Source organism: Manihot esculenta, chromosome 1, assembly GCF_001659605.2.
Source record: "Manihot esculenta cultivar AM560-2 chromosome 1, M.esculenta_v8, whole genome shotgun sequence".
Taxonomy (NCBI): Eukaryota; Viridiplantae; Streptophyta; class Magnoliopsida; order Malpighiales; family Euphorbiaceae; genus Manihot; species Manihot esculenta.
The window spans coordinates 36,940,289-36,960,881 of record NC_035161.2 but is presented as its reverse complement, the minus strand read 5'-3'; the positions used below and the strand labels follow the sequence as shown (position 1 = coordinate 36,960,881).

Sequence of the window (20,593 nt, the reverse complement as noted above, 5' to 3'; positions counted from 1 at the left end):
CATCGATCGACTAAAAGGAAAACTCACATTGAACGAAAGCAATTTAATGATGAGAAAGGCTTCCAAGAAATCAAAGCGAATGGCACTACTTTGATTGCGGAAACAGTTACTCTCTCAGAAATAACTTAGATTCATCTCAACTAATCAACCTACATTACATCTTAACCACAATTACTAAACTACACATTGACCACTCATTTTATTACACAAAATACTGTAATATGTTCCAATGTTGTATCCTATAATGCACAAAACTGCATAATTTGGAGCAAAACTTGTCAACGTAAGAAAACAAGAAACTAAAAACTAAAAAAATCTGCAGATCGGAGATGGATGGCAATTCATTGGTTAACATCCCAGAAGTGATTCTTGGCTCTAGCGGTCCTAGAATGCCACTGTTGGGCATGGGAACTGCAACTTCTCCTCTAGTCGGTTCAGAAGAAATCAAAACAGCCATTCTCCAAGCAATCGAGCTTGGTTATAGACATTTTGATACAGCCACATTGTATCTAACAGAGGAGCCACTCGGGGAAGCCATTGCCGAAGCATTGTCTCGTGATCTAATTAAATCAAGAGAGGAGCTTTTCATCAGCTCCAAGCTATGGTGCAGTGATGCTCACAGTGATCTTGTTCTCCCTGCCCTTCAGAAGAGTCTCAAGTAACGCAGCAAGCCTTTTAAAAACAACTAAACATCAATTCCCATCATTGCATTCTAATCTGTGAACCTGTTTGCTGTTTTGTGCAGGGCTCTTCGGGTGGAATATCTTGATCTTTATGTGATCCATTGGCCTGTGAGTTCGAGACCAGGGATCTATGAGTTCCCAATAAAGAAGGGAGATTTTTTACCAATGGATTTTAAAGGTGTATGGGCAGCAATGGAAGAATGCCAGAAACTTGGGCTTGCCAAATCCATTGGTGTGAGCAATTTCTCCTGTAAAAAACTGTCAGACATTCTTGCTATAGCAGAGACACCTCCAGCAATTAATCAAGTAAGTTATTTTTCTTTTTCAAAGCCTGAATGATTTGGTGGTTATGGTAATTAAGTGAAAAATGTTGGGATACTGAAAGGTAGAGATAAACCCACTATGGCAACAAAAGAAGCAAATGGAATTCTGCAAGGCGAATGGAATAGTTTTGACTGCTTATGGTCCTTTAGGAGGAACCATTATGGGTTGCAGCAGGGTTATGGAGAATGAAGTGCTCAAGGAGATTGCAAATGCCAAAGGAAAGAGTGTTGCTCAGGTCCTCTCTTCATACATATAAAATTAATTATCATGTTTATAATATGTGATTTATGTAGTAATTATTATATAAAAACAGATCTGTCTGAGGTGGGCATATGAGCAAGGAGTATGCATATTGGTGAAGAGTTTCCACAGCGAGAGGATGAAGGAGAATCTTGACATATTCAACTGGACATTGAGTGAAGAAGAATCCAAGAAAATCAGTGAGATTCCTCAGAGCAAAGGATCCAGCGGAGTAGATTACATCTCAGATCAAGGCCCTTTCAAGACCCTGGAGGAACTCTGGGATGGAGAAATCTGATACATAAAAGATGCTCCATATTCTTATTTTTATCATATATATTTTTAGTTAGTCTTTAACAATTTCTCTAAATTCAGCCCTCCCATCTTTTATGATTGTAGAGTTAAAATCCGAAGCTTGGAGGCATAAATATTATATAATTCCAATATGAATATCTCAAAACTACAGGTTATAAGAATGGTGAACAGTCTGCAGTTTTTGGTCATTAGCATTTAGCTTCATCTTGAAATCTGTAATCCCATAATTTAATGTAAATACATTTCGATGCTTCATTATAATATTAAAACTATGGAAATGAATGATTTTAAATAAAATCAATTGCTATATTATAAAATTCTCCTCTTAACAGGGTAATGTTAATCTAAGATTAGTTCTAAGATGCAGTTTCGTGTAAGTCTGGGTTCCTATTCAAGTCCCAAATAAACATTAACCCCACATTTGGTACGATTTTTTTTTTAAAAAAAAAATTATAATAAAAATAATTTTTTAAAAAAAATTAAATTACTTTGAATTATTTTATTTTAAACAAAAATTTTATAAAAAAATTCAATTAAATTGATTTTTAAAAATTCTTGATTAAGAAAATGAATAAAAAAAGATTGAAAATAAATTAAAAAGAAAAATAAGTTCCTTAATATTTGAATAATCTCAAAAAATGCAAAGCTCCCATAAAATTACCAATTTTTCCACATTAAAAAGAATGAAAAGTTATAATATTTGATCGAGTTTCACAAAGTCCATAAAGTATACTTCGAATCTTAGTAAGTTCGTATAAATAATTAATTAAACATAAAAATATATAACTTTATAACTTTTGATAAATTTCTCAAAAAAAATTATTAAAAAAGGATTAAATTTTGTAAGTGTAAATTATTGATAAAAATATATTTATATAAATTATTATTAAATTATAACTAAAGGAATCCAAGTATTATTTGGCTGCAATCGAGTATTCCCCCAGTCAGATGAATTTAAATATTAATTCAATTAAATTTAAAATTAATTTAATTATTAAAATATTAATAAAAATCATCCTCGTGGCTTCAAACACACCCCACCCCGCTTTTTCTTCTCTCTATTGGCGTTCTTAAAAATCTCTGATAAAAACAAAAAAATATATATATATATCCAATCGGAAAAAGCTATCGCTGCTCAGGTGGGTTAAATCAATGGATATCTCGAGAATACCACTTAAAAGAAGGGTGAGAAGCAGCAAACAATCTACTGCAAGCAATGTAAGGCTTTACTGGACAAGCATTTATATACAGCGGTGCATATCTCCAGTAAACGAGGAAAGAGAATATGCAGGCACATATCCAACTATTTGTTCTGGAAATACATATTTGCAGCTTAGGAACTGGCACATTGTAAAATTTAAGGAAACACAAATGGGTTGAATTCAAAATTAACAACGCCCAGGTCTATCATAACTGGGAGGTAAGGACGGGCAGTTTTCATTCATATTGGCATATGGCTCTACGCTGTTATATCCTGGCAATTCCATCTGATACTCGCCAAGAATTTGGCAGAATGGTAGTTGCCCATCCTTGTTATTGCACCAGCCAGGCAGGCGTGTTTGGTTGTTCTCGAATATTTTAAGCATGTATGCGTCACGAATCTGCCAACAGTTTGACCACACATCATACAACATATAAACTAGTGTTTAAAAGGGTTGTGGTGATTTTAGCAAGTATCCAATTGCAGTTCATTTATAACTTACAGTGAATTCTGTTACTTGAATAGAGCTAGAAATGGGACCAAAGACTCCAGCCTCCTTGTACATTGCAAGGATGAAGGCAACACATGTCGTTGATTTCCCATCACTATATATCCATTCATCTTGTTCTGGAGCAGTGAGCAATTCATCAAAGGTTATGCCACGCCTTTCAACCTCGGCTAGAATTCCATACAGGTCCAAATCCTGAAAGATGAAAGGAAAACCTCGATTGAGGACCATAACAGCTAAACTTCAAATAACAAAAGCACCCTAAAGCATGCATCCGTCCAACTTGTTACACCTATGACCTAACTATCCATAATTCTCAAACATATCTCATGCATGTATTTAGCCTACCAACCAGTGTATACAGTATACACACATTTGCAATTATATCCAAAAAAGAAAATAAATAAAGAAAAATAAGTGCACAGATATTTGATTGGTTCGGAGAAAAATCTACCACCTTTTCCCGTCCAATACAGCCTCATGAGATGAAAATGGGAATATAACTCATCCTTTTTGACAAGTATAATCTGAAATGACTCATTTCATTCATAGAAAGTTGCAGGCACCAAAGCAGAATGACTCCTGATTTGAAATATACGGAACTACAGGCAATAGCTTTGCTTTGATGACCAACATAGCTATATTTTCAGTGATATCATTTCATTGTAAAGCAGAATGACTCCTGATTTGAAATATACGGAACTACAGGCAATAGCTTTGCTTTGATGACCAACATAGCTATATTTTCAGTGATATCATTTCATTGTACTATGACATAAACATTTTTTGTGGCAAAATCAAATGCTAAATTTGAATAAGACCCTTCTTATCTTTGCATAACACCAGCATTAATGATCAAATATTATAAATGACAACAGGATAAAAGAATAGAAAAGTAAATCGAGACAAAATACCTCAGTCCCTAGCCGTTTATTTAGAGCTTCATTCCACATATTTGCAGCATAAGTAGGCTGCACCCGAGTCCACATAGACATGACAGAAATGACCTGAAATCGGATTCATCCTGTTAAAAATTGATAAAAGTGGAGAAAAACCAGTCTAAAAAGCTATAGGACACATTACTTTTCCTAAATATACATGGGGAAAAGGAAAAGGTCATATAAAGATCTTCTAATACCAAGATGAACAAATTGCATACCATCATCTACAGTTTATTCACACATTAAGGTTCATTAGCATGCAAATATTCATCACATGCTGTATGAGTATGCACAGACAAGCACCCACACAAAGGCCTGTGTAACAAGCAAGCATTGTGAGGCACGTAGCTGCATTTGTGCCAACATTTTAGTAGTGCAGCATTTTTGTAATAATGTCAATGATGTGTATTATACAGTAATAACAAAATTCTTAGCGGAAATTCCTACCAAGTGAGCATCAAGAGGCGGAGGGTAGTTGTCAGTTATTGTGTCAATCCAACTAAATATCATGTTGTGATAACCGTATGGCTTGCCTAACATGCTCCGAGCATACTCCCAAGCTGCAGTATTGTTGAACTTTGCACGCACATCTGGATGCAAAGGAAGCAAAGCTATTTGTGGATTAGAACTATCCTTTAGAGACATATCCCACCACTCATCCCATGGGATTACTGCTATTATCTCTTCACCCTGCAAATTCACATGAGAATGTCGCGTAAATAAGACTCTCTTCAAGAGGCAACCTAAAAGGGAGAAATCCCCTCGGTCTAACTTTCTAGTCCTGACTCCTGACAAAATAGTTCAATTTCATTTTGATGCCTTATAGTTTTTTTTTTTTTTTTAAAAAAAAAGCAAACAATGTTTCTATGCCAATAATCTGTCACTTCTGGGCAAAAAAGCCACTTGACAACACTGAAGACAAGGAAAAGAATGCTTTTTCTTTCGGTTCAAAGTAATTCAAGAGAATGACTTTACTCCCACCCATGGGGTGCAAGTCTATTGTTACCTTTAATTTCAAAACAAGCATCTTAAGCAAATCTTCTTATAATCTTATAATCTCTTAAAAGTGTAACAAGTCATTCATGAGAATGACAGTTCTCACTGAGTTCCAGCTTCCACCGGTCAATAAATGGTAGTAGCAAATTTAATAAAGGATGACATCCAGAGCAAAGAGAGAGGCGCCAATGAGGTCTTAGGCAAGATTCTAGCATGCTCTTTCAGATGAATCATTGAAGAAAAAACAGCATCATTGACTTCTACTGTTTCTTTTAAGAGATCAAACGTTAAATCAATTTGGGGAACCACCAAGTATGAAGTGAAGCATTAATGTGAAATTGCTTTATCCAGAAATCTCCTCAATAAAATAGAGAAATTCCAATCAGGTTTTCCAAACAAATTTCTTTTCTGTTTTTTTGTTTCAATACGCAAAATGTTCTCCACAGTTACAAAGATAAATTTTCTTCTATCCACACAACAGCAGCTGGCAATGAAAAGGAAATGAGCAAAACCAGAATCATATATCAAGTCTGAAGCATATGTAATAGTTTAAGGCAACACGACATGCACACACACACACACACACATATATATACTGCACTGGCTTCTGTCTGCTCTGTAACATTGATCAAAGCATACCTTTTCATTCTCACGTCCTGATTCACCAACCCAGAGATTCCCCATTTCATCCTTCAAGCAAACTGCTGTATGACCAGCAAACGCACCAGTCACCCATTTCTCCAAGGTCTCAAATCCACCCCACCGACCACGAATCTTTGATACAGCCAGAAAATCACCAGAATCAACATCATCAGGATTAATGGTTGCACGCCAAGGCTGAGGACGTCTCTCAAATGTGGCACCCATGTGCTTCTTCAGAAAAGCTAAGTTAGCGTTCTCACCCCATCCAGTGTTGGAAAACAGAGGCAAGACATCCATTAAAGAACGCAAGGTTCCAAGCATTCCTGATGGCATGAGAAATACAGAAATCCCGTGTTGCTTCACCTGCACAATGATCAATGGCATCTTCATTAACTGAAGTTGTTAAACAGAAAATTCAAACAAACAAGACAGAACAACAGCATACATATTCCAACTCTGCAGGCTCTTCCCATGACCCAAACATCAGAGTATGTTCTCGTGCAGAAAAGTAGTAATCCCATGTAAGACGATATGGTGTTGCAAAAACATACAAATCCATACAGGTCCAGCTGTGCGCTGCAGACGTCTGTAAAAGGGGAGAAAAAAATAATTACGAATTCAACAGGAAGTGGTAATGATATGCTAAACATTTTACACTAGAACCAACTAGTTTGCTAAGAAGATATCCACTCTCATGCCAATAGAATGCAGCTGTTAAATATTGATTTCACTGTACCACTGGATTGAAACATAAAACCAAAAATATATCCTTTTCTACTTTTTTTTTTTTTTCTTATCTCTGCCGTCTTAACAATATTGACATAAAAGCATCAAATTAATGCTTAGAGCATTCATATGTAACTACATGGGATGAGAGTATATGTTAAATTTGGGGCGAATGCCGCACATTACCCTGTACCCCTATCCCAAACCTATGTGGGATGTGACACACCCCTCACGCCAAGAGCATGACGTGCTCATGAGAGGCCCAACATCGGCGAGAGGTTCTGATGCCACGTTAAATTCCGGCCAGAGGAAGGAGTGTTAAGGTCCTTATAAGGGCACATTACCCTATCCCCCGATGTAGGATTCAACAGTATATAACAAAAGCAATTAAGCTAACTCTATCAAACCACCAACTCGTTTTTCACTAGATCATATAGCAATTAAACGAAACAGCAAGGCAAGAAGAAGCGGACCTTAAGATAGAGAATGCCGCCTCCCAAGCCAGATTGATCACGATCACCTTGGGTGAAGTCAAGGTGAGCCTCGTTCTCGTAAAAGCAAGCCCCTTTCCACTGAATAGAGCCATTCCTGGGGGACACCGAACCAACGAAATACGGCAACAAATCGATAGCGCCATGAAAATTGTTCAATACAGGCCATGATATCTGATGTGGCAAGACCGGAAGCATGTCATTAACGGTAAAAGGCACCTTCAGAGCTTTCGAATAAATTGAACCAAATCCTAACCCCATAAAACATAATAACAAAAATACCGACGGCAACAAAGGCCATGCCGTCTGTGGTGATTTAGACATGGAAAAGATTGGTTTTCGATTCATGCAACCCATTGGAAGGGAGAGGCTGAGTTGCAGAGGGAGAAAACCGCGTCAGAAATGGGGAGGATTTGGTTTTGGGTCCATGTGGATTCGGAGAGAAGAAGTGCCTGAGGGTAAATTGACCCCTTTTTGGGTTGTTGACGATGAGGAGTTCCGATGCTGCCGGGGTTGAGGAGAAACGTGTCTCTATACCTAGTGAGACAGGTGTATGTCCATAACGTAAATCGGCATAGGTCCAAACGTATTTTCTATATTTACCTTTTTTTTTGGTAAAGGTTATTACCTTCGTCCCTATAATTTTTATCTTCATTATTGTTCACTTTTTCTATAATAACATTTAATTTTTATTTTATTTTTAAAATAATTTTTCATTAACTATTTTTTAAATAAATATTTAGAATATTTTTTAATATTTAATATTTTTAATATAAATATAATTAAAAAATTATTTTATAAAAAATAAAATGAAGAAAAACTGTATAACAGGTAGAATATTAATATTGTTGCATTGATATTATCGACACTAACTCTCTTTTTAGAATAAGGTAAAATAAAAGGAGATATGTCTGAAATATGATTTTATAAAATATGCAAGTTTTTTCATAGTTTTAGATTTTAATAATTTTTATTATTTAAAGGAAGAAAAAACGTTTTTTAAAAATTTTAAAGAAAAAATATTCTCAATTCCGTAATTTACTGGATTGAAATTAGAGGATTTTAGAAATTACAAAAACTTTTACATGAAAAAAAATACACCCCTTCCAAATGCAAATTTCATAATTAATAAAACGAGATATGTGTTCTTACCTCACCTTCTCTCTCCTCTTAGTCAATAATCCTCTTTTTTTACTTTTTCCTCCCTCTCTAACAATCTCTTCTTTATACAGACAAATAAGACTGACTGCGATTATTACAACTTTAATTTGTACAAATATGTACTTATAATTAACAAAATACATTTTTAATCGGATGCTTAAAGTTCTACTAAAATTTAAAGCAAGTGTACCATGTTTATAAAAGACAAGTATTGACACATATTGCTATTTATCTTCAACATTCATCAATAAATACACAATAAAACAACATTTAATTCTAAAACTTAATACTTCCTCCTATAATTTTATTCATTTATATTTATTTTAAAAAATAAAAATAAATAAAATTATAATAATTAATTTATATTATTATCATATAAAAATAAATAAATAATAAAAATTATAGTACGGATGGAATAATTGCAAGTTTGCAGCAGACACTGAGATTTCCTCAGAAGAGACATAATCTCGTTTAGAAGCTTTGTAGTTTTCTTCCACAATGCGAAAGATAAGGGTATAATAATAATAGGCTCAATTATCACAAATTTGCAGCTGATTCCGTTAGCCGGCAACAAGCTTCACAAAACTCCTCAAGTTCTCCTGAAGAATCCAAAATTTCCACACTATGAGTTGCTCCAACAGAGCAGGACCATTGATAATTCAATTTACCCTTGCCAAAAAGTTTCTGATCTTTGCCCGGATTGTATGAACATCAGGATATTACAGCCACAAACCTTCTTGATCTCTTAACCATACAATCCAACCACATGTCGCCAGGCTCCCAGCTTGCTCCATCCGTGGACATGTCTCATTTGTAAAACATAATCTCAGTTTCGTAGTCCTTGGATTCAAGCAACATGCTTTAAGAAGCCAATGAAAAATCCTTGAAACACTGCATAATCCTGTTATTTGACATGGTCAAAAGTTCACGCCGACTGTTGAATCCATCCTTCCCCAATCTAAACTGGCCACTTAAATCCCAAATAGAAAGCAATTTGAATAGCAGGGAAGCAGAAGGGCACTGTCTTCTACAACCAGTGGCTGCCTGAAAGGATTTATTTGAATCTAAAAGGAGACATTAATTAAGATCTAATCAAACTGAACACATCACAACAAAATATTAAAGAAACTACTAAAAAGAGGAAGAAGCAATGTGAATACACACCGGAATGGCAAGAGGACGGCCAGTTACCCTGGTTATGCAGCATTCCGCCAGATGACAAGCTTCTTCACAGTAATCAGAGAATACCGCTGGGACACCCATCTCATTTATCAGCTCCTGGCATATGCCCATCCAAGCAAAAAAAGTGAAGTAAATAGAAGAAGCACCGAAATAAAAGGTTTCTCGGTGGCCTTGCTCAAACATAAGTGCTTGGAAACTAGAAAGAAATATTCCAAATCGCAAAAACATACAATGGTAGGTAACCAACTTGGATAAGCAGCAATGCCAGCATTTGGAGCAATAACCAAGTCAGGAAATGAATCCTGTCCAAGACATGCATGTCATTAACCACTCAATAAGGAGAAACAACCTGAGATGACTTCCCATGAAATAAAACGCTGAACAGGTAAAAGTAGGAAAGAAGCATATATGACTATATGCATATGTATAGTGAGATTTTAGCATACAGAAGTTCAGAGGAAGAAGACCTCTGTGAAATCTCTGTAACGGTCATGGTAATATCCTCTGTGGAGTTGTAGCGTCACATTTGAGGATTTATCAGTGACCGCCATCTTGTTCAAATTATCATTTAGGGACCTGCAGATGCAATCTTTATCCAAGCAATGAGCATAACTGGAAAGATCAATTTTCTGGCCATCCCTATTCATGGAGAAGAATGGAAAGAGGATAAGCTCCAATAGACAAACAAAAAGGAAAGATAGAAAATCCTTGAGTTAAGATCCATTTACTATCCAGAAAGGCCATTACAATGTTTGAGAGGAGAGGACATGGAGTGGAAGGAAGCCAAACCCGTAAGGTTAATGTGTAAAGTGCCAACAGTAACCAAAAATACAATGTTCAAAAATTTTATCTTCAAGTACACCACTGACCTATGTTCTGGAATTGCAGGTCCAATGAATTGTATATGAACCTTTGTGTTAGGGAAAAATGCTTGCAGCTCCCAGAAGGCATCAAGTTGTAGAATCTCTTTTTCAGGACCTTAATTGCATTCATATATTTAAATAAGAAACTACACACATGCTCCTCTAAACATGGACATTAACTATGCACATTAAACAGGCAAACAAATGAGTACTCCATGCTTATAATGACATTAGAAGATGCAGAAGATAGATCTATATGCAAGATACAACTATATGCAAGGGCTCTAAATGAATATTCTCAAACAAATGTAAAGAGTTGAATAAACTGTAACAAGGCTCTTCCAAATGGAATCATAAGAGTGCGTGGTTTATAAATCTTTTTAGGTTCATGTCTAAATAAAAATATAATACCCTTGTTTGATGTGTAAATAATACCATCACCATGTTTTGAAACTCACAAGGATTTTGCTTTAAAGCTGAATAAAAAATTCAGATGGTGGATATAGTAGTTCATAACTCCAATGGCCGCGGAAGCAAAATATATTGCTTGATTATTATTGTTATTCTGGAGGTTGGGTTGGAATATTTGGGATTTGGAACATCCAGGGCAACTAAATTTGAAACCTTTGAGACAAGTCAAACCATATTATCAGTAAAGTATAATTCATCATATGCCATGGAATATAAACCAACATCAGTTTTGTTAAATTTTTGCCCCAAGGCCAAAAATTACACTCTCCAGCCACTTTATTTGTTCCAGTAGAACAAAGTCACTCCTATTAGTCACAGTCACAAAATAGCATCACCACAATTTCCAAGGAAACAGAACAAGTATGACGCTTATTTCAATAGAAAAAAAAAAATCCAAATACAAGCAAATGAAGAGCATGAGATAGATTAAGTGACTTCGACATCCCAAAATTATAACACCAAGCTAAAAGAACAAAGGTTCACCAAACTTCCATATTTCAAAACTTACCAAGATAGTGTATGCATAGTTCTTCACAATTTTCAACAGCCAAGCTTCTTACAGAAGCAACTTGAGTAGCATGGTAAATTGTAAGTGGCTGATTCAGAAAAACCAACAATCAGATCATCATTGATGTGTTATGGAATGCAGTTACTAGCAGTTAGTTGATGTTCTGGTTCATAATTACATTCAAGTATACTGCATGTATTATTTGAATGAATGTAGGTCTGTCCGAATCTCCAAAACAATATAAACTCACAATTGTTGGCAGTTAAATTAAATAATTTATACCTTAAGGCTTAAGTCACCTCTAAAAGTCCATCAGGAAAATTTAGAAATCCACTCCACAAATGTACCAGTGGAACATAGATAATCATAAAAATCCCAACTTTCAGTTAGTTACTGACATAACACAAATTCATACCCAGTGAAGAACCAAAGCAACAGGTGAATGTAATGGGATGCATCTCCACTCATAGTAATCCAGCCAGCTTCTTAAATGCTTTGATACAGGAGATGGAGGCCCTGCATAATATAAGATAAGTTGAATAGCCAAAAAAGCTTTTTTTTTTTTTTTTTTTTTTTTTCAGGGGGAGGATAAGTAATACCGCGGCATGGGCATAGATCACTAGATAGATTCCAGCATTCATCCCCGGATCTGTCAATCAGGTATAAGACATGGCCAAGATTTAACATGAGCTCAAATAAATTGCAAAAATTTCATCAATAATGATCCAGCATCTAGTATCTATGTTGGTACAAAAGTTATTTAATATCTATTTCACAGCTTAACCTTTTGCACCAACAAAAGCAGGGAATAACTAGAACTGCCCAGCCAGAGGTTTTCTTTTCAATAGTACTACAGAATCAACAAATCAACAACTTCACAATACACAGGTTTTGTAGCTAATAAAAACAGGGAAGTACAACAGAGGCAAGAATATAGCATAATGGTTGTCCCTTGTATTAACATCTAGATTTCTCTGTCGCTCCAGAATTTACTCATAAAACACTTCTCTTTTCCGGTATTGGAGAAAAAACAATAGGAAAAGCAAGAGTCGTCCTGATCTACATTGATGAACATGAACAAGCAGGGAACAGCAAAAGGAGATAAAGAATAAACCTTGAAGAATCGAAGGAACCAAGTGATGCCCCACAACGGCATTCACATACCCACATCCCTAGTCGATGAATGCCTCGTTTGCTCAAGAACGAACATCTACTCTCCTGCTTTTCAAACACCAGCAAAAAAAAGTATCAATCAAACAGAAATGGTATCAATAATTGGAAAGAAAAAAACGAAATGCTATTAGTAATTACCAGAAGTGTAGCTTCAGGAGTAAAAGTGAAAGGGAAATCATTCAAGTCATCTGCACGCTTCATCTGTTGCTCTAGCCTTTGACACTCTTCTTTATGATCAATCCAATGCGAAATCTATCGCCAGGTTAAAACAATCAACCACTCAAACAATGCTCCAATTATCAATAAGTGCCATTTGAGAACTTACTTAGCCAGAACCCATGTTATATGATCAATTAAATAAATATGGAAAGTCGTTGAAATTGGGGTTACCTGGTGAGAGACGGAACAATAAGAAACAGCGCCACAGCGGCCACAGCGTCTCGTTGGAGGGCCAACGCAGCGAGTTCCGCGTCCCTTACCGGCGCACTCCATTCCGTCCTCGTAGGTGTTCTTCTCCTTTTCCGGTACAGGTTTAGCTACCTGAATCTTCTTCTTCTGATGATGCTCGGTTTCGGCTTTTTGGATATGAGGAACAAAACGACGACGCTTTGATAGTGGGATAAAGCATGAAAACGGCCCACATCAAAATCCATTAAACGCGAGCCCAGAAACCCGTCTTAGGCTCAAAGCCTAATGGTTGAGTTGCCAACCTGGATATTCAATCCATCCATTGGATGATATGGTGATTGATTCTGTGCAATCAGTGCCAGAGTGTCATTGTATAATTTATGTCTTACTTTATAATAAATTGACTTTAAATAGTAAAATTTAATACAAGACAATGACTGGAGATTTTGATTGGATATCTATGATATAAATAGACTGCCTTCACAGTTATTCATGTAGATTTTGGATCGCCAGCTTTAAGGAGTGAGGATTGACTGGACATGCAAAAAAAGAGCTAACTTCTCTGCATGCATGCATGCATGCTTCCTTATTAGGTTTTAATAAGCCGAAAGAGATACAACACCTAATAAACTAACACTAGCAAAATCCTCGAAGCTTGAAAGCAAGTCAAGTTACCAGATTCGGGGAATTTTTCTTTTCATTTGCCCACCACTTCTCTATTGAACAAAATTAAAATTTCACCAATTTTAATGAGATGATGGCATCAATGACCTCATTTGTCATTAAACGTTGCTTAATCAATAGGTTTTAAAAAGTGTCATTTATTTTTTCTAGATTATTTTAGCCAATGAAATTGAGAACAGTGTTGGATTCGCCGTTGTGCCTAATCAAATTAATAGTACTAAAAATTATTAATGTTGATTACTATAGCATATCCTTTGTTGTCGCACTCAAATCATCTTTAATGTGTGAAAAAGATATGGGTTTTGGGATGTCAAATTTGAAAATTTTTATTTTGATATGATTACCTGTTTGGTAAAGGGAGAAAGATCCCTGTCTCCTATGATGTTTCTATTACTAGAACAAGAAAATAAAAAAGATGCCCCCATATCAAATACCCCTCTTTTTTTTTTTTTTTGAAAAAGTAGATGCCATTACCAACAAACAAAAAAAATTTAAAAAAAAAAGTAAAAGGTCAATTCTCATTTTTTTTCTCCATATTTTTTTTTAAATTGTAAATTAGGAGTTATATCTTAGTTACCGGTAAATAGTCTAAGAAAATATAACTTTTTAAAAAATTTATTATTGATTTGCATTCTAGAGACATAACTTAAGTAAATTACACCTTTTTCAATTAAATGCAATAAAAATTTATATAATTTATTATTCTTTAAATTATATTATAAATATTATTATATTTATAGAAGTTAATTTATATATCAAACGGTTTTTATTAATATTTTTTAGAAAGTAAATTACATAAAAATATACTTTTTTCCGAATATACTTTCAATGAAATAATTTTTATTTTTTATTTTTATTTTTATTCTATTGCAACCTTAATATAGATGATAGGATCGGATCCAGTCTATGCAGTTAATTAAGTTGGTCGGCCATGACTTATCGCTATACATGACAATGATTTTTGCAGTTAATTTAATATGTAATTTATCATTTTTACGACTATATTAAATTCATTTATTGAGAAGTAAATACTAATAAAAATAAATTTGACCAAAAAAAATATATATGTCCATGATGGAAATTCCTACCTGACCCCACAAATGCTCAAATGCTTTTTGGATAATCACTGGTAAACGAGGCATAATTAAATTTTGTGGGTCCAATTGCAGATTCTCTTTGACTAAACCAAAATTTGGTTCTTTTTTTAATTTGCCACATCTTTTGTACTGCCTTTGTGCCCTTTGGTTTTCTTCACGATTTTATCGAGTCAACCAATTCTTTTATTGTTGCTCCTTCCGATTCCACATATATAAAACTATTTATATAATTTTAAAAATATATAAAGAATATGGAAAACATAAAGAATAAAAAAAATTAGTTTGATTAAACTATATGAGATGCACAGTAATTCTCCTATTATAATGGAGTAATTTTGTTAATCAGTGTATTTGATTGTGGATAAATATAGCTAAGCATATTTTTTAATTATGTAAAATTCAATTGAGAGAAAAGTGGAAATTTTCGAGGGAGAGGAAAAAAGAAAAGAGAAAAGTTGGGAAGGCAGCGACATTTCTCTTCCCGGAAATCGAAGTTCTATGTGCACCTGATATTAGTCAAACGCATGGTTGACGGAAAATCAGACGGCAAGTGAGGTGACTGTGGCCACAAAAAAATCACATTAACTTGTGAGGCTATCTTAATTAGCGATAAACTGAGCCGTCGCTCGATACATAATAAATGGATAAGATGGCGATTTATAGCTAATAAATGATAAAAAAGAAAAGAAAAAATGAGATTAAAAAAAAATGTGTTTATATGAATAATAAAATTTTAAATGAATGTACAAAAAAATAATTTCATTTATTTTTATATAATAATCGAAGAGTTAGTATTTATATTAGGACGTATTTTTTTAATCTCATAAAAAAGTTTTGCAGAGAAAAAGAGCGAATTGTAATACAGTGGTCTGAAAATATTGAAAAGGAGGCAAAAGTCCAAGCAGGAAAAAGGGCGTATTGGTCCCACCAAAAGATTTGTTTGGGACTCCCAAATCTCTTCATTCTCTCTCTTGTCGTGTCTGCTTCTGCCAATTTCCACTTGGGTACGGTATACCATCAATCAATCACGCCACTTTACTATTCACCCCTTCCATTTCACATTTCTTCATCTACCTTCAGTAAAAATAAAAATAAATCACTCAATTCATCTGTTATTATTACTATAATAGAACTATTATTAAATTTCTATCTCCATCCTCCATGATTTACTTTTTTTCAACACAACAATTTTTTAGAAATTGCGTTAACAAGCCAGCATAACTCACATTATACATTTTAATTTTTATTATCCTTTTATTTATTTAATTTAATTGATAAATGTATACTATTGTTTTTGGTGTGGTCCGTTGAGAAATTAAAGGGGCTTTCAAGGTCAAGTCTTCTCCCAAACAGCAACATGTATGAGACCATGAGAAGGGAAGCATTAAATGATGAGAAATATGAACACATGACATGACCTGCCTTACTCAGAGATGACAATAAATTGGAATGCAAAGATGTATGGATTCAAAATATACGCTCTCCCTTGTTACCATATTATAATAAGATAACGTACGGAGGGTTAATATTTTTTTAATAATAATAATAATTTTAAGAGAATGATCCTTTATACAAGCCTGATGATGGTAAGAAGCGTCAACGGGTTGTTTCTACTGGCATTGTTTCTGATACTATGGATTCAAGGTCAGGCTCTTCTTCTCTATCGGCCGAACCCGTTGAGCGGGTCACCCGTCAACAATGAGGATAATTTGCTGGAACTGCCGAGGTGTGGGCAATCCTCAGGCAGTAAATGCTATGGTGGATATTGTACAGTATTATAAACCATCTATTCTTTTTCTTATGGAAACAAAAGCTAATGGTGTAAGGATGGAACAAATAAAGTCTTTATTACGTTTTTCTCATTGTTTTTCCGTTGATTGTGTTGGTATTGGGGGTGGTCTCTGTCTTATGTGGAAAGATGAGGTCAAGCTAGCCATTACAGGTTATTGCTCTAATTTTATTGATTCTACAATTGGAGACGGTTCTGATTGTTGGAGGTTTACTGGGTTCTATGGTTGCCCTGACTCGGGTCGTCGCCGAACTTCATGGAATTTGTTGAGGGATTTGGCGGATAGGAGTCAGCTTCCTTGGTTATGTAGTGGTGACTATAATGATATTGCTGATCCGTTGGAAAAAGTTGGTGGTCCTCTTCGTTGTATTTCTTTGATTAATGGGTTTCGTAATGCTCTTGCTGATGCCAATTTAAATGATATTCAGGCTGTGGGGTCTTTTTTGTCTTATACATATGGAGAGGGTACTGATCAGTGTTCGAAGGAGAGGTTGGATCGTGCTTGTTCTAATACAACCTGGGATGCTCGTTTTCCTGATGCGATTTCGTCTAATTTAGTTGCTCCAGTTTCTGATCATACTCCTTTATTGATTGAAACTGTTGGAACTCAAGTTAGGGAGGATAATCGACGTTTTCGTTTTGACAATTCATGGCTTGAGGATGATGAGTTAGGGGAAGTGGTTTTGACGTCTTGGCAGCAAGGTTTGGGGTTGGATTTTATTCAACGTAAAGACCAGCTTGTGAAGCGTGTTCAATATTGGGGGAAGAATAGAAACCGCATGCGTTGGCTTCAAAAAGAACGAATTAAGAAGAGATTGGGGGAGTGTTCTGAATCGCTTGATACAAGGGAAGTGCGGCAACTGAAGGATGTTTGGAATCAAATTTTGGCAGAGGAGGATATTAGACTACGCCAACAAGCAAAAAAGTTCTGGTTTCGACATGGGGATAGGAACTCAAAATATTTCCATAATAGTATCAAAGCTCGGCGCAGATGTAATCGGATTCAACAAATTGTGACATCGGATGGTTCATTATCTTCAGATGTGGGTACTATTCAGGATGCATTTTTGCAATATTTTTCGGGTTTATTTTCCAATTCGCCTACTGATTTTGCGGAGCTTCTCCCTCTGGTTCAGCCTAGAATTGGGGCCGAAGATAATGTTGAGTTATTGGCAGATTTTACAGATGAAGAATTTCGTTCAGCGCTCTTTCAAATGGACCCGAATAAAGCTCCTGGGTTGGATGGTCTTAATCCGGCTTTTTTCCAGAAATATTGGCCAATTATTGGGGTGGATGTTTGCAATATTTGTTGGTTGTGGCTTGCAAAAGGTACTATCCCTTCTGAAATCTCCAGTGCTTTAATTGTTCTTATTCCGAAATGTGTGAATCCTGTTGATGTGAAGGATTTTAGGCCTATTGCTCTCTGTAATGTGATTTATAAGATCTTGTCTAAGGCCTTAGCCAATAGATTGAAGAGGGTCCTGCATAAAATTATTTCACCAAATCAGTCTGCTTTCATTCCTGGGAGACTAATTACGGATAATTTTATTATTGCTTTTGAGACCATGCATGGTTTGAAATTACAAAATAGAGGTAGTGTGGGGTCGTGTGCTCTGAAAATTGATATTGCTAAGGCCTATGATAGAGTTGAATGGTCATATTTGTTTGCGATGTTATCTGCATTGGGCTTTTCTGATACTTGGGTTGGATGGATGCGTATGTGTTTTTCAAACATGAGCTACTACCTTGCTGTTAACGGAGCAGAGATTGGTCCTGTGGTTCCAAGTCGGGGTCTCCGGCAGGGGGATCCCATTTCTCCCTATTTATTCTTAATTGTTGCTGAAGGACTGTCTTTGTTGATTCAGGATAGTGAAAATAGGGGCCTTTTGCATGGGTGTTGCGCGAAAGTTGGTTGCCCCCGGGTTTCTCACCTTTTCTTTGCAGATGATTCCTTACTATTTTTTGATGGTATAGTGGAGGAAGCTATACGGATTAAGCAAATTCTTGGTGTTTATGAGAAAGCTTCAGGTCAGGCTGTAAATTTTGATAAATCTGGTATCATGTTTAGTCCGTGTGTGTCTGAGGAAAACCGGTTGACCATCTCTGGTATACTTGATGTTCATCTTCCTTTGGGTAGCGGTAATTATTTGGGGTTACCATCTCTTATTGGCCGTAGTAAAAAGTAAATTTTCTCTTTCTTGAGGGATCGCATTTGGAAACGTATTAGTAGTTGGAGTAATCGTTTTCTTTCTCGTGCAGGCAGAGAAGTATTAATTAAATCTGTATTACAGGCAATTCCAACATATTGCATGAATGTTTTTTTATTACCTGTTTCCACTTGCCGACAGCTACAGGTCATGATGAATAAATTTTGGTGGGGTGGTTGTCGTGAGGATGGGAGAGGGATGAATTGGCTCTCGTGGGATCGAATGTGCGGCCGTAAATCGGAAGGTGGGATGGGCTTTCGGGATTTGGCTAGTTTTAATACTGCCTTATTGGGAAAGCGAGGTTGGCGTTTGTTGGTTGACACCAATTCTCTTCTATATAGAGTGCTCAAAGCTAAATATTTTCCGAATGGGGATTTTTTGTCAGCTCGGTTAGGTTCTAACTATAGCTTCGTTTGGAAGAGTATTTTGTCTTCTCAACAAATGTTGCAACGTGGGGTAAGGTGGCGAATTGGTGATGGTAAGCAGGTTTTTGTTGTTAATTGCCCTTGGATTCCTCGGGATATTGGTTTTATGCCTTTAGATGAGGCGATGTTTGTTCCTGAAGCCATGAGAGTATGTGATTTGTTTGTTGAAGGTGAGCTGCGTTGGGATGTAGAGAAGCTAATGAATATTTTTAGTGTTGCTGATATGAGAGCTATTCTTACTATTCCATTGCCTCTATTCCCAAAACCGGATAAATTAATTTGGCACTTGCATAAGAAGGGTGTGTACTCAGTTAAATCTGCCTATTTTTGTGCCTTAGAATTGTCGGGTAGGACTGGTGTGCTGGGTTATAATGATGGGTGGAATCGTCTTTGGTCTCTTGATGTTCCTCCCAAAGTTCGGGATTTTCTTTGGCGTACTTGTCGTGGAGTGCTTCCTACTCGGGATATTCTTTTGAGACGTGGGATACATGTACATGCTGCATGTCTTTTTTGTGATCATGATGAATCTATTTCACATGTTTTTTTGCATTGTCCAATGGCTGTTGAGTTATGGAGACTTGCTGGTTTTTCTACTGCTGTTGATTTTTCTATATTCATGGATTTCTTTATTCATATTTATAATACTTTTGGCAGAGAAAGGACTGCACGTATGGCTATACATGCATGGAAGTTATGGCATGCCAGGAATGAAAGATTGTGGGTCAATAAAGTTTTGTCACCCAGTGAGGTTCATCATGCTGCTAGTTCCTATTTTAATGATTATGTGGCTTCACTTGTGTCTCGACCAAGGACGTTATCCCACCCATCTGTTCCTCGTGTGCTCCCATTGGTTGAGGCTACCACTCTTGAAGTTGATTGGATTGCATTCATTGATTGTGCAGTCTTTGCTAGTGCTGATTTGTTCGGTTTTGCAGCAGTATTTGAGGACTTGGAAGGCTTCTTTTCCATTGCAATTTCGGGTTTCTATGAAGGGGGTGGGCAACCTGTTATTGCTGAAGTTTTGGCCTTGCGTCAATGTTTATCTTATGCTAGAGATTGTTTTCTTCAGGCGGGTTGTATTTTTACGGATAACCAATCCTTAACCTTGGCTATTCGCTCTCCTCTGGATGACTTTTCAGAGTTTGGATTAGTTGTTTCTGATTGCAAAGATGTTATGCGGTTTCAGGGCAACATTCATGTTTGTTGGGTACGGCGTTCAGAAAATAGAGCCGCCCATTTATTAGCTAGAGAGTCTATTCATCATGGTAGATTCAAGATTTGGATTGACATTCCTAATTGTCTCTTGGATTATTATTCTACAAGATAAATAAAATCTTTCTTGATTCAAAAAAAAAAAAAAAAACTATAAATTATTCATTTTACTACAATGAGGCAGCACGTGGAAGACAAGAAATGAGGGCTTAGTGTTGGCTTACAGGGGCAGCAAAAGGATTCTGGTGCGGTGTCTTTATTATAGCAAAAACAGCTGTGGTGGACGGTTAGCTGTTAAAAGAAAGGAAAGGAATGGAAATCGTTCACCTATTTTAGATACTGCGGG

The 20,593-nt window shown here is 35.9% G+C and overlaps 4 protein-coding genes across 6 annotated transcripts; 2 read left to right on the top strand and 2 right to left on the bottom strand.

Annotated features, from left to right (window-relative positions):
• Positions 1–329: 329 nt before the first annotated feature.
• LOC110613913 (non-functional NADPH-dependent codeinone reductase 2) lies at positions 330–1,545 on the top strand. Its single transcript, XM_021755330.1, has 4 exons — positions 330–658; positions 746–989; positions 1,069–1,242; positions 1,321–1,545. The coding sequence occupies exons 1-4, from the start codon at positions 330–332 to the stop codon at positions 1,543–1,545; spliced, it is 972 nt and encodes a 323-aa protein (XP_021611022.1).
• Positions 1,546–2,767: 1,222 nt separating this feature from the next.
• LOC110609478 lies at positions 2,768–7,616 on the bottom strand. Its single transcript, XM_021749071.2, has 7 exons — positions 7,050–7,616; positions 6,296–6,436; positions 5,848–6,213; positions 4,660–4,902; positions 4,186–4,278; positions 3,266–3,466; positions 2,768–3,163 (listed from the first exon to the last, which is right to left on the bottom strand). The coding sequence occupies exons 1-7, from the start codon at positions 7,422–7,424 to the stop codon at positions 2,951–2,953; spliced, it is 1,632 nt and encodes a 543-aa protein (XP_021604763.1). The 5' UTR covers positions 7,425–7,616; the 3' UTR covers positions 2,768–2,950.
• Positions 7,617–8,569: 953 nt separating this feature from the next.
• LOC110609465 (zinc finger MYND domain-containing protein 15) lies at positions 8,570–13,027 on the bottom strand. 3 transcript variants are annotated; one of them, XM_043960641.1, is made up of 11 exons: positions 12,816–13,027; positions 12,564–12,677; positions 12,367–12,473; positions 11,852–11,901; positions 11,668–11,768; positions 11,253–11,340; positions 10,280–10,388; positions 9,878–10,049; positions 9,641–9,712; positions 9,393–9,506; positions 8,570–9,272 (listed from the first exon to the last, which is right to left on the bottom strand). In XM_043960641.1, the coding sequence occupies exons 1-11, from the start codon at positions 12,915–12,917 to the stop codon at positions 9,090–9,092; spliced, it is 1,212 nt and encodes a 403-aa protein (XP_043816576.1). In that variant the 5' UTR covers positions 12,918–13,027; the 3' UTR covers positions 8,570–9,089. The 3 variants fall into 3 exon arrangements, with proteins under 3 accessions (XP_043816576.1, XP_021604744.1, XP_043816577.1); XM_021749052.2 differs by having other exon boundaries at positions 8,570–9,292; positions 12,816–13,025; XM_043960642.1 differs by having other exon boundaries at positions 12,367–12,470; positions 12,816–13,025.
• A 3,285-nt stretch (positions 13,028–16,312) lies between these two features.
• LOC122724933 lies at positions 16,313–20,362 on the top strand. Its single transcript, XM_043961225.1, has 2 exons — positions 16,313–18,542; positions 18,663–20,362. The coding sequence occupies exons 1-2, from the start codon at positions 16,313–16,315 to the stop codon at positions 20,360–20,362; spliced, it is 3,930 nt and encodes a 1,309-aa protein (XP_043817160.1).
• Positions 20,363–20,593: the final 231 nt, after the last annotated feature.

Coding starts and splice junctions, on each gene's coding strand:
- LOC110609478 (XM_021749071.2), bottom strand. CDS start 7,424: ATGGGTTGCATGAATCGAAAACCAATCTTTTCCATGTCTAAATCACCA. Junction 4,279..4,659: donor CGCCTCTTGATGCTCACTTG/GTAGGAATTTCC, acceptor ATCCGATTTCAG/GTCATTTCTGTCATGTCTAT. Junction 3,164..3,265: donor TTCAAGTAACAGAATTCACT/GTAAGTTATAAA, acceptor AACTGTTGGCAG/ATTCGTGACGCATACATGCT.
- LOC110613913 (XM_021755330.1), top strand. CDS start 330: ATGGATGGCAATTCATTGGTTAACATCCCAGAAGTGATTCTTGGCTCT. Junction 990..1,068: donor CACCTCCAGCAATTAATCAA/GTAAGTTATTTT, acceptor GGATACTGAAAG/GTAGAGATAAACCCACTATG. Junction 1,243..1,320: donor AAGGAAAGAGTGTTGCTCAG/GTCCTCTCTTCA, acceptor ATATAAAAACAG/ATCTGTCTGAGGTGGGCATA.
- LOC122724933 (XM_043961225.1), top strand. CDS start 16,313: ATGAGGATAATTTGCTGGAACTGCCGAGGTGTGGGCAATCCTCAGGCA. Junction 18,543..18,662: donor TCATCTTCCTTTGGGTAGCG/GTAATTATTTGG, acceptor TTTCTCGTGCAG/GCAGAGAAGTATTAATTAAA.
- LOC110609465 (XM_043960641.1), bottom strand. CDS start 12,917: ATGGAGTGCGCCGGTAAGGGACGCGGAACTCGCTGCGTTGGCCCTCCA. Junction 12,678..12,815: donor ATTGTTCCGTCTCTCACCAG/GTAACCCCAATT, acceptor ACCTGGCGATAG/ATTTCGCATTGGATTGATCA. Junction 9,713..9,877: donor GTTACAGAGATTTCACAGAG/GTCTTCTTCCTC, acceptor TGTCTTGGACAG/GATTCATTTCCTGACTTGGT.